This window comes from Volvox carteri, assembly GCF_000143455.1.
Source record: "Volvox carteri f. nagariensis unplaced genomic scaffold VOLCAscaffold_60, whole genome shotgun sequence".
Classification (NCBI taxonomy): Eukaryota; Viridiplantae; Chlorophyta; class Chlorophyceae; order Chlamydomonadales; family Volvocaceae; genus Volvox; species Volvox carteri.
Window position 1 is genome coordinate 662,760 of NW_003307603.1, and position 12,762 is coordinate 675,521.

The following is a 12,762-nucleotide window of genomic DNA, read 5'->3' on the forward strand; positions in this document are numbered from 1 at the left end:
GAAAGATTCTTACTGCGCGGAACTGCTGCCGTTTTGCGATACCTGTACGATATATATGTTTTGTCGAGGCATTCACTCAGACTAGGTGTTTGCCGCAGCGATACAGAATTTACCTCAAAACGTAATGTTACTGGCTTGCAAGCATGACGTAGACCATGGCCTGGACTACTCAGCCCTCCATGCAAACCCTCTAGTGGTAACGCCACTAGGCGGGCGAAGAACTACATGCAAACTACTCGATATTATCACTAAGTAACCAACTGTAAAAAATAATGGCGGAAGAAGATATTCTTCATGAAAGAGCACCGTCATTAACCGGCGACGATGCGCGACATACACTCGACGCAGCTGCTGATGAGCAACTGCAGGAGCCAGCAACACTTTATACACAGCACGAATTACCGAAAAAAGAGGAGTCGGAGCCGCCGCGCCGGCCGGCCTTCCTTTCGTGCAAATGGCCAGAGGGCACTGATTGGTGTGTCGCGCTCGCGGGGGAGCTCACAGCTATGGGGCTACCGGTCGTGAACGACGCCAAGCACAGATCGAAGCTGCACGACGTGGAAGCTCTCATCCGCGACAGCTGCTGTGTGGTGATGCTGGTGACTCCTGGCTTTTACCATGCCCTGGCAAACAAACCTCCCGGCAATAGGGCCCTTAAGGAGGTGTGTGTATTCGTGTTCGTGTTCGTGTTCGTGTTTGTGTTTGTGTTTGTGTTTGTGTTTGTGTTTGTGTTTGTGTTTGTGTTTGTGTTTGTGTTTGTGTTTGTGTTTGTGTTTGTGTTTGTGTTTGTGTTTGTGTTTGTGTTTGTGTTTGTGCTTAAGTGGTGGGGGGAAAGGGGAAGGGAGGGGAGGGGAGGACTCGCGCCCCTCATTTCTGGCTGACTGTGGCGATCGGCTTGGGGGGGTGCCAGTTGCGTACGTCTGTATGTCTTTCGTGCTACGAAGACGCCGGCGCTTGCACCACGAACAACATAATAATGCATACACGCATGCACATATACACGCATACAAGGAAAAAAACACGGCGGCCCAAAACACATGCATTCGTAGGCACGATACAAAATACACTCGATGATTGGGAGGCCGACGCAGGGTCGTACGGCCCCCTAAACAAAAAGGGGAAGCGGGAAGGTGAGAGAGTCATACACTCCTCACACACACCTGGCCCCTATGCGCCTCGTCGATGTTAATTACGTCATTTAGCGTCATTTATGTTGGGCCTCATAACCCACGTGCACACCACAACGAAAATACACAACTCAACGTCCCCCCCCCACTGCATGTCCCTCTCGCTCCCTCCACTTCCCTCCTTCGCCCTCTGCGGGGCCCTCCCTTCCCGCCTCCCTGTCCATTTTCCAGATCAAATTTGCCCTCCAGTACGGCAAGCCACTGCTGGCAGCCGTACACGCGTCGTACTGTGGGCAAAACCCGTTGCCGTCATTGCTGGCCGCTCGCGATCTGACGTTGGACAGTGTTGGAGAGCACGCGTGGACCTTTGCGGAGCTCAACCGAGTTGCGCGCGCACATCCCATTTGGGTGTTTAAGGGCGGCGGTGAGATCGCCTTCCGATGAACCTGCTGCGCCATTCGTTCCCACCGCGAATATGCTACTTTTTATCCATGTACTTTCTTTCCTCTGCTGACGTAAGCTGTACGGCAGCCAGCTCCCGCAGCCCCTGACGGAACCATTGCGGGGGGGGAGCACATGTTGCTCGCCAACAGTCAGTGTACAACATCTAACATGTACGATACGCAGCCCCTCCCTGCAAAGTGTCTTTCTTTGGGGTTCTTCATTTTTCCCCATGGAATGTTTGGGTCTGTCGTACAATTAGTTACCGTTAGTACTGTAACTAACAGGTTAAATTAGCCACCTGCTGGGCGCGAGCGTCTCTTCGGACGCCTACGCGTCCCTCGGAGGGCCACTTCGTTCACCACGGACACACGACTGGTAATGCCGATTGTGTACCGCAACAGGCGCTACCACATTGATCTATCACCGATGGCCGTCGTGCCGCCGCCGCCGCCGCCGCCACTGCTGCTGGCGCTCTGCCTCGTGACCCCTACACTGCGCACTTCTAGCCTCATTGACCACATGGGACATGACCCACGGGTCTCTAACCTTTCCGTTCCCTTCCCACCATCCCACAGATGGCTTCGACGGATACCAGAGGGAAATTATACGTCAAGTGACGATGCTGGGGTTGACGGCGGCGGCGGCGACGGCGGCGGCGGCGGCGAGGGTATCGGAGGATGTTGAGAATCCAGCGGAGGGTGATGGCGTTGCCGGCAGCGGCGCCAGCAGCACCGGTGGGGTCAAGGGCCGCAGCCCGATTTCTTCTGAGTCCGAGGAGAAGCGGCTAAGGGAGGTGCTCCGTGTGGCTGGGCTGGCTAAGCGGCTGCCGTCTCTTCAGGAGGGGCATATTCACTCGCTTCAGGGTCTGGAGAAGGCGTTACGGCGGGGTCGGCTGGGCAACAAGCCGTACAATTGGCACGACAACTGGATCCAGAGAGTCACGCAGGTACGTCGTACGGTCAGCGTGGTGTACGGTGCTCTGTGTGGCTCTGTGTGTATGTAGTACGATGGTGCAGTGCGAAGCATGTGGTATTGCGCGCGGTGGATGGCGCGGACGTGAGTGTGAGTGTGAGAGTGAGTGTGAGTGTGAGTGTGAGTGTGAGTGTGAGTGTGAGTGTGAGTGTGAGTGTGAGTGTGAGTGTGAGTGTGAGTGTGAGTGTGAGTGTGCGTGTGAGTGTGAGTGTGCGTGTGAGTGTGTGAGTGTGTGAGTGTGTGAGTGTGTGAGTGTGTGAGTGAGATGGGGTTTGGGTCCCTGGACCCATAATGCTTATGTCCTTTTCGTGTACCTGGCGGACGAGGGGGAGCTGAATCTAAATCTGCATCAGTTTAGGCGGCGGTGCGTGAATTCCCACCCGTTAACAGGGAGCCGCTCGAAACTCTGGGGTCAAACCCTGAAAGCCTTTTTCTTGTACCTTGTCCTCAAAAGGAGACTTCATGCCGACACTACATTACATTGCGGACGCCTCTTTTGCTCTTTTGCCTCTTTTGCAAGTAACACACTTTGCTTTGTCTGCTGTTGCTGCTGTTGCTGTTGTTATTGCCGCTTCTACTACACCCGCTGCTCCGGCTGCTGTCAAGACGACGTGTGCATGTGCTGCTGCTCGCGTTGTCGCTGCTGCTGTTGCCACTGCTATTACCGATTCCGTTACCGCTGCTGCTGATACTGCTGCTGCTGCTGATACTGCTGCTGCTGATACTATTGCTCCTGCTGCTGATACTATCCGGATCTCCGCATGTAACCTGGTAAAATCGAACCATTCCAGGTGCTGGAATCTTGGCCGGTGCTGTCCACCATGCCCGATTGGCTGCGGTCGGCTCCGCAGGGCCTTGCGCCTCTGCTAGTGCCGCTAATGGCGCAGGAGGAACCGCGGGAGTTCGACCGTGACGGCAAGCCGCGGCCGCGGCGCGGCGCGCTGCCGCTCACCACTGTCCTCGACCTTGCCGGCCAGGGCCCCGTACTGGTGGGTCCTCGCGGCGCCGCCGCCGTGGCGGCGATGATCCGCGACGTCTGCGGTGCACATGCCGCCGCTGCCCGGCGACAGCAGCAATTTCAACAGCAGCTTCAGCAGCAGCACTACCAGCAACAACTCCTTCGAGGGCAGCTGCAATCGCCTCGACGGCGGCATCAGCCACCGTTGTACGGCACTGCCACGACGATATTGAAGCTCACGTATGTGGACGTGAGCGACTGTGCTCTGGGCACTGGCGGCGCCGTCGACCTGTTGGCGGCGATAACGGCGTGTCCGTCCATCACAACATTGCTGTTGGGCGGCAACGGCATTGATGATGATTTGACCAAGGAGTTTGAAGTCATCGTACGGCGTGCAAGCAGCAGCGCCGCCGCCGCCAGCGGTGTCGATGGGGTCGCTGGCGCGCTCACGGGGCTGCGCACGCTGGGTCTGGACCGCAACACACTGACGGACGTCGGCGCGGCGGCGACTATTGCCGTACTGCACGACTATAAGGTCGGCGTGACGGCGCTGGATCTCAGCGGCAACGTGGGCCTGGGAACCGCTACGGTAGCGGCGCTCGTACGGTCATTGCGCGCGTCGGGTCCTCAGCGGCTGATTCACGTGGGCCTTGCGGGTACGCAGCTCGACGAGGCCGCGCTGCTGGCGGTGCTGCCGGTGCTCCTCTCCCAGCAGCGTCATGGCGACGGCACCGCCGCCGTTGCCTCTAGCGGGTGCAGTACGGCAGTTGCTGAGGAGCTTGACTTGACGGGCAACACCGTCGACTCGGAGGTGTTGGCGGCGCTGGCGACGGCGGCGAAACAGCCTGGCTGGGGCGGTGGACCCCGGGTTCTAAACCTGAGCGGCGCCGTGCTGCGCGCTCCGCCGCCGAGCCGGCGGCATACCGTATCGACGGCGGAGCCGTCGACAAGCCCGCCGTACAGCCACTACGTCCACGGCGGCGGCAACGTGGCTTCCCTGGCGGCGGCACTGCTTCACTCTCATAACTTGGAGGAACTGCGGCTGGCTTGGTCGGGTCTTAATGGCGTGGGGCTGCGGATGTTGATTTCGGTGCTGAACAGCGGCGGCGGCGGCGGCGGAAAGCCAACGGGCTCGGTTCAGCAGCCGCTGGCGAATCTTACAGTGCTAGATCTTACAGGGAACAAGCTGGGCCCCGAAGGTGCGGCGCTACTGGGCGCCGTCGTACCTGGGAGCTTGCCGTCGCTGCGCCACCTCGTTCTTGACGAGTGTGGTTTCGGAGGCAAGGAGCTTGGGCTGCTGGCGGGCGTGCTGGACGTGGCGCCGTGGGTCGTACAGGCGCTCCAGGTGGCGCTGAGCCGGATCCTGAACGAGGACGCCATGGGTGCCGTACATGGATCCTGGACGGAGCGGCTGGATGACGATGCGCTAGCGGCAGCGGACCGGCCGCGCCCGTCGACGGCCGTCGGGGCCGCCGCCGCCGCAACGGCAGGTACGGCACTGGAGGGGCTATTGCGGACGTGGCTGGCGATGGACGCCGCCTCGGCGGCTGCGGAGGTGAAGCGGTTGATGCTGCCTCCCGGAGCCGCCGCCGCCGCGGCGGCGGCGTTCTCGTCACCGCACTCTCTAGCGGCGCGCAAGGCTGCGGCGGCAGTAGCCGGCAATAGCGGGCCCAGCCGGCTGGCGGGGCTGGGCTGCTTAATGGTGCATCCTGTCGTACAACCAGTGCTGGAGGCGCTGCGGCAGCTATGGGATGCTGTACAGTCTGAGGCGGCAGCGGCGCCGCCCGAGGAGGGCAGGCCCAAGTCGCAGATGCAATCATCGGAAGTGCGTACGGCAGTACGGGCATTGGATGCCGCTTTTTCCCACCTCCGTCGTTGTGCCGAGACCCCCGGCTTGGCGAGCCTCTCTGTGGGTCGTAACTCGCTTGCCCAGGAAGCCGGTGCGCCGCTGGGCGCCGCCGTCAGCCTTTCCATCAGCATACGGCACCTGGGGCTGCACGGCATCGTGCAACCGCCGCCGCCGGCGCCGGTTGCGGGCACTGGGGCCGCCGCCGCGGCGGCGGCCGCGGCGGCGGCGCAGGGCGGTCCGCTGGCGGCTGCGGCGGCTGCGGCGCGTGACGCGCGCGCGTTGCTCCGTCTGCTGTACCCGACGGCGCTCGTACCGCCGCTACCGAATCCCTTTGCGTTTCGTCAAGCTCACGCAATTTCCGCTGTCTCAGCGAACTGGGTCCAGGCGTCCATGGGTCCCACGCTAAGTCGGAGGCCGACATTTGGTGATAGTCGCAGAGAGACGGGTATCGACGCCGCAGCGGCGGCGGCGGCGACGGCGCTGGAGACCCGCATTGCGGCGGCGGCGGCTTCCGACGCCGGAGCCGCCGGCGTGCAGTCGGCTTTCCTTCCAGGGCTGCGTTCTCTAGACCTAACTGACGCCGGCATCGGCGCTCACAACGCCGCGCATCTAGCTGAGTTTGTACGGCACATGCCGTACTTGGAGCAGGTCGTGTTAGATTTCAATTCCTTGAGCAGCAGCAGCGGCGGCAGCAGCAACGGCGGCACCTCCGACGGCAGCGTCAGCGCCGCCGCGGCCGCCGCAGCTGCAGCCGCATCCGGCAGTCCTGCACCCGACGGCACGTCGGCGCTGTTCGCCGACCTGGCGGCGCTGCCGTCACTGTCGTACGTCTCCCTGAATTACGCCTGCGACGCCGGCGCCATGTTTGCTGTTGCGGACCACCTTCTGGGCCTCGCCTTGCTGCCGCCATCGCCGTCGGCAGCGTCGTCAGTAATGTCGAACGGGCCGCCAGCCTGCCCCAACTTGCGTGTTCTCAGCCTTGTGGGCTGTCCGCTGGATATGACGGTGGCGCGCCGACTAGCGCGCGCCCTGCTGCACAACACCTCCCTCGCGGTGCTGCGGCTAGGCGGCGGGGACCCCCCGGAGGGTGTGGGCCCCGTCGGCAGTCGGGCGCTTGGGGAGGCGCTGACGTCACACCGCGGATTGGTGGAGCTGTCACTGTCCGGAGTGGGCCTTACGGATAACGCCGCAAGGGTGAGTGGCCGGGCCCACTGGCCGCGGGCGAATGGGTGGGGCTAGGATTGCATGAGTTTTGGGGCGTTGGGAGAGCGTTTTTGGTTGGAAAGGAAGTTTTAAGGTAGTGGGAGGTTGGAGGAGGAGGGAAGCGTTGAGGTGGGGAAGGAGGGGGGAAAACTGGGACGAGCTGAAACGAGTTGCGGGGGGTGGGTGGTCACGCGCATTGTACGTAAGGGGAAGGGGAGAGGTCGAAAGAGTGTGTGTATGTGTGTGTGTGTGTGTGTGTGTGTGTGTGTGTGTTGGTCAGCGAGGAGCAGAAGTTCAAAAACCAGGACAGCGTACCAGGAGTGGGGATATGGAATAAGATTTTCCATTGATTCAGTTAGGGTTACAGGTTTGTAAGTTGCATAAGGATATGGGAGCAGGGAGGAAGAAGATTACTAAACGGCATATTGCACACCGACACGAGGTAGGAAGCGTGGTGGAAGTTATTACCAACCGCATCGCCGCAGTAAACTTCCTTATGGAAAGAAACAATTAATTAGCTTCCATGATAGCTGTAACTTTGTAGTTAAAAAAGTCTACAGCATGTGATTTTGCCGAAGACGGATGATGGAACCGTATGATCCCTAGATACGGGATGACGGCCTAAAGTCCTTATACCTGTGCAAAGTCTAACTGTTGGCAGGATAGCATACAAGACCCCATTAGAGAGCGATTAATCTTGGCTGAAGAATACATCTATCTAAAGGGCTGTTTCAACAAAACCGGAAGATTACTTGTGAAGAACACTTGAGGGACAACGAAACCTTTTTCCCGGGTATGCACAAATACCTGGCTTAGCCTGGAGATGGGTAAGTCTTGGGGTCCAGGCGAGCTTTGTTTGGAGTTCAGCTTTGCGGGCCTCAGGACCAGGCGTGGCGTTTCTCCTCAAGCGTTAGTAGTTTCTTCTATGATGATGAATTTCGTTTAGTTTGACGTGTTGCTTTATATCGGGGGTGTGGTGATGGCATCGTTTCTTCTTGCTTTACATGTTAGGACGTTCGGCCACTCCGGCGAGCTTTGAGCATTGATCGCATGTGTAACTGCACCGTATGTGTGAACTGTTATGCATACATTGACTTTCATGCCCTTCGCGTTCACTTGTTCGCACATGAGCCACGGTCATCAAGCCGTCAGGAAGCGCGTATGCAAATTATGCCTGCTATGTAATCATTTATATATGTCTCGAAGTCCTCCACAAAATAATTGATCGCCTTATTTGACGCAAGCCCATACCCCCGTGCGGTACCCCCTCTTCCCCACAGATGCTCGCAGATGCTCTCCCGCAGCTCCCTCTGCTCTGCAAGCTTGACCTCAGCTACAACTCCCTTACAAGCTACGGATTAGAACCGCTTGCAAGCGCACTTCTCGCCCGCAATCGCAACGCTTTGGGTGCGGCCGCAGAGAACAGGCTTAATATGCAGGTGCGTGAGCCCATGCCGACACGGCCATGCCATGCACTGCACTTCACCACGCTGCACTTGATTGCCATGCCCGCCCTAAACTCCTCGTCCTCCTTCAGTTCCCTACTCCTCCCTGCGGTTTTCCATCTCTGAATCCTTTCCTAAATCCCACCTGCGCGATATGAACATTTTCGTTTCTTGGACATAACTTCCATTGCCACCTGTGGCTCAACCCCCTCAGGTGTACGGCAATCGGATTTCAGAGGAACTTGAAACCCGCATCCAGTCTCTGTCCGTACCGACCTCCATGACGCACGCTGTGGACCGAATGCCAAGCGTGAAGCGCTACGGTGCTCCGCCGCCATCCCGCGGGGAGATGGGCAACGGCGGCAGCGGCTTTGCGGGACCGTCGTCGCCGTACGCCACATCGGGGTACGGAGTGGGATCCCGGGGGAGCGCGCCAAGCTCGGCCCGGAGTGGCGGCGCCTGCAACGGCCTGCCGGCGCCTCCGTCGTTGGTGCCGTCGCCGGTGCTCGTACGCGCCCCGGTGCCACGTCCCAGTCCCCCTCAGCCGTCGCCGCCCAAGGGGCCCCGCTGCGCCAGTAGCCCTCCGCGGGGCGCTTCCACGTCTGCGTCGGCAGCGGCGCCGTCACATCCGGGACTGGCGGCGGCGGCGGCGGCGGCCGCCGCCGCGCCACCGGATCCGTCGCGTCCGCTGGGCAGCGGTAAGCCGACGCTGCTGACCGCAATTCCACCGCCGCCGCCGGCGCGCCGTGGCAGTGCGCCGTCGGATGAAGGCGCGGGGTCGGCGTACGGCGCCGCCACCGATTCTTTGGACATCCCTCTCCGGCTAAATTTCACGAGTACGAGCAAGCTGACAAAGATTTACGGGGTCGCGGCGTCAGCGTCGCCACCGGTGTCGCCCTCGGGCGGCGGCGGCGGCCACATGGCGGACGCGCCCCGCCGCGGCAGCCCAGGGCGGCCCGTGTCGTCGCCGGCGCCCGCGCTCAAGGCCCTGCCCATGGCTCTAAGTCAGATGCGAGCGATCGTACCAGGGGCGCCGTACGCAGCGGCGCTGGTCAACGCCGGGAACAATCCGTTGCTTAACGGCAATCGTAACCGGCCAACCGCCGGCAGTACCTGCACCAGCGCTGGCGCCGGCGCCGGCGGCGTTGGCAGCGGTAGCGACTGGTACTCGGGCACCGGCGGCGCTGCGTCGCTGTCAACGGTCCGAAAATCCTACCCTGCCGCGGACGCTAGTGGCAGCGGTAGCGGCAGTAGCGAGGCAGGTAACGGCGGTAATGACAGCGCCGCCGTCGAGAATGGAGGCGGAAGCGGCGGCGGCAAGGGCGGCAAGCCCAAACTGTCAGGCGCTTCGGATCACTTGATGTTGCGGACCAAGTGCCACACCCCTGATTGGGTGAATCGGATGCAAGAGGTGCGTGTAGTGAGGTGCATCAGACATTGGCTGGAGTTGGCTGGGTCCTTACAGTCCTTACAGTCCGTTCCTCTTCCTCCCCCCTTCCGGTCCCATCTTCCCACACATACCCCAGCGGGGTCGCACTCCCAACCTCCTCATTCCCCTTACAACTGCCAACTCACAACCAACTCACAACTATCTCCTCCTTTCCCACGCTCTCACGCACTGCCAAATTGGGCGGCGCGCTTCCCCGCATACATACACACATACATACAGGACTACTACAAGAAGGTCACCGCACCGCGGCCGCCGCAGCAGCCGCCACCGCCGCCAGGGCCTCCTTCAGAGCACCTCTTCCGGAAGCTTCTCTGCCACGACTCAGAGTGGCAGCGATCCAGACAAATGGAACAAATGATGCGCGAGTGTGCTCCCGAGCCCAAGCCCCAGCCCGTCCCCGGGGCTCCCGTTTCCACCCACATGGTCAGCTCGGTGGCGATGATCCAACGAGGGCCCGGCGGCGGCAGCGGCGGCGGCGACGGCGCCAGCACCGGGCCCCGCAGCGGTGGCGGCGGCGCCCGGCTGTCGCCACCCTCATCGGCTCAGACGCCTTGGGAGGGCAAGCCGGCGGCGGCGGTGAGCCCTGAGCAGAATGGGGTATCATCAGAGCCTCAACACCCACATCAGCCAGAGCACCCGGTGAAGCCGGAGGCTTCGAGGCCGCCGGATGCGGCCGACGTGAGGTCGCCGCGGGGCAGCACCGCCGCGACGGGTGGGGAGGCCGCGGAAGGAGGTGCCGCCGCTGAAGGCGGCGGCGAGCAGCTGCCGGCGCAGCCGGCTCCAGCGCCGCCAGGGCCGCCTATCCGTACAGCCGGCGCCAGCGGCAACCTGGGTTCCGAGGAAAGCATGGAGGTCCTCGCGGTTCGGAATACGGGTCGTAAGAAAGCCGCTATTGAGGTACTGAGGATCAAGAAAGGTAGTGGCGCCGCTGGCGCCAGCGGCGACGGCGGCGACGGTGGTGACGGCGACGAAGACGAGAACGGGGACGGGGATGATGACGGGGATGGTGCGCAGGAGGAGGCCAGCCGTGCTTACGGCGTCGGCGACGGGGATGGAGATGGGGCAAGTGTCAGCGGGGGCCGCGGCGGCGGAGTCCGGGCTGACGGCGAAGAGGCCGCCGAGGACGAGAGGGCTGATGGCGGCGCACTGGTACAGCGGTCTTCGGAGGCAGCAGACCAGGAGAAGGAGGGCTGGGCTCGCGAGGATGAAGAAGCTGGCGATGTCGCCCCTGGGGCCTCAGACCGCGACGGCGGCGAGCAGGAGTACGACGGCGCCGGCGGAGCCCCGTCCGCTAACGGCAACCCCCGTGGTGGCCATGGCGCGGCTGCATCGTCTCGCCGAAGCCGCAGCCGTAGCAACAGCAGCAGTAGCAGCAGTAGCAGCAGTAGTAGTGGGGCTGAGGATTTGGGGGCGATGCAGGTCCGCGATGGGGACGCTGCTGCGGAGGAGGAGGAGGAGGAGCAGGCGGCGGCGGCGGCGGCGGCGGAAGGCCAGGCCCAGGATGGCGGCGGGGGGGAGTCGTCCCAACACCCGCGACATGGGGGCCAAGAGGGTGAAGAAGGGGATGGCGACATTGCCCCCGGGTACTACGGCGACGGCGGCGCGCTGTCGCCTGTGGGTTCGGGCGCGCTGAGTTTGCGGCACTAATTGGGGATTGTGCCGGAGGGGGGTAAATGCGTGGGTGCCCGGGTAGCTCGTCCCCCACCCCGTACCGCCCCGCCCCGTCGTGGACCTTGGCCCTGGAACTTCATCGGCTGTAGAGAAGAAGGGCGTGAAGAGCGCACATGGGAAAGGACGAATGGGAAGCAGGTGGTTTAGGTGGTGATGGTGGTGAAGGTCTTCCCCCCTTCGGCCCGGCTGGGAGAAGTGGGGAAGACCATACCTGAGCGACCCACACGGGTTTTGTTTTAAGAAACGAAAGGCGATCAGACTTGCTTTGGGGCCTGTGTGGGGCTGTGTGGGGCTGTGACGTGTTATTAATCTGGAGTGAGCCGCGAGCCGTAAGGGTTGGAGTTGGGAGTTGGAGTTGATGTAACATGCGCGTCTTTCCTAGTCAGGCAATTGTAGTAGTAGTAGTCCGCCTGGGTGTGTGCGTGAGTGCGGGCGTGGTTCGCGCGTTGTGTGTTTGTTGTGCGTCAACTGCTTTTGGCACTTGTTTGGGGGGTCGACGTAAACATGAGCCTTCGGAGCTATCGGGAAGGGAGGGAATGTTTGGATGTGATGGGGGGGAGGAGGAGGAGGAGGAGGAGAAGGAGGAGGAGGTATTCCTGAAATGATTGGGGAGGGGGAAGAGGACGGGAAGGAGGTCAAACAGTGAGGATGTGGATGTGGATGTACAGGACCGAAAGCTGGCGCGGGTGGGAGAATGCTTCCGTCCGGGAGTCCGGATGAGCTGGCTGGGGATGTGGATGACGTGCAGGCAGATGTGTAAGTGATGAGTGAACCTCCAGAAATAAAATTTTGCAACCGCTGCTGCAGTTAGTGCTGCTGGTGCTGCTAGTGCTGCTGGTGCTGGTCACTTTTCCGCACCTAATCCCTTCACAAGCTTTTTTCCCTTGCCTGTTGTATGCATGAGAGCGTGTGTGTGTATATATATGTCGTTTGTATGGCGCATGTGGTATCTCCTCCTGTTTCACGCGGCAGATATGTCATGGCCCAGCGTCCGCGTCAGACTCGTCTCATCTGCCGTCACAACATGACAAATAAAACATAAAACAATGGCAGATCGTCTTGTCCCACCTGCCTACCGCGTCTCCTGACAGCCTTCCGCTTCTACGCCGCGCCGCTTTTACCCAACGGCAAAGGCAGATGGGGGAGTGCTAGGTACCCAAGCAACGGCAAAATGTCAGGCTCTGGCGCGCGTACCCATAAACACGCACGTGCCAGGACGAACATTGGCAGGCTTTCGCCACTAGTATATCATTAAACCCTCCTCGGCCTGATTTGGTATTAGGTGATGGCAGTGGTGTTCCTTGCAGTGTCTTACAGTATTCCATGATACGGCAGTGCCCAAGGGTTCGCCGCGTGTAGCTAGCCGCTAGTGTTTATGTAGGTCCGTGTGTATGCCTGTACATCTACGGGGGGAGGCGTCAGTGTGTATTTAAATATCGTATTTATTGCATTCAGTGCCCCGTCTTAGCAGCTGCTCGCTTCCTTTTCCCTCGTTTATATGACGGTACGGGCGGCTGTTGACGTGACTGCCATTTTTTTGGTGGAAAAGAGTGAGTGCGCGCGACGGCCGCCGGATGGCTGCAGAGAAGGAGGAAGAGCATGCGCAGGCCGACAGGCAAACAGACAAGCAGGCAAGCAGGTCC

General features: G+C 60.9%; 1 protein-coding gene across 1 annotated transcript; it reads left to right on the top strand.

Moving 5' to 3' along the window:
- Positions 1-272: 272 nt before the first annotated feature.
- Positions 273-12,271, top strand: VOLCADRAFT_97411 (uncharacterized protein; the record flags this gene model as incomplete). Its single annotated transcript, XM_002956338.1, has 8 exons — positions 273-662; positions 1,359-1,551; positions 2,147-2,517; positions 3,395-6,544; positions 7,834-7,992; positions 8,213-9,409; positions 9,668-10,734; positions 12,211-12,271. 8 exons carry the CDS (start codon positions 273-275, stop codon positions 12,269-12,271), a joined length of 6,588 nt encoding a protein of 2,195 aa, XP_002956384.1.
- Positions 12,272-12,762: the final 491 nt, after the last annotated feature.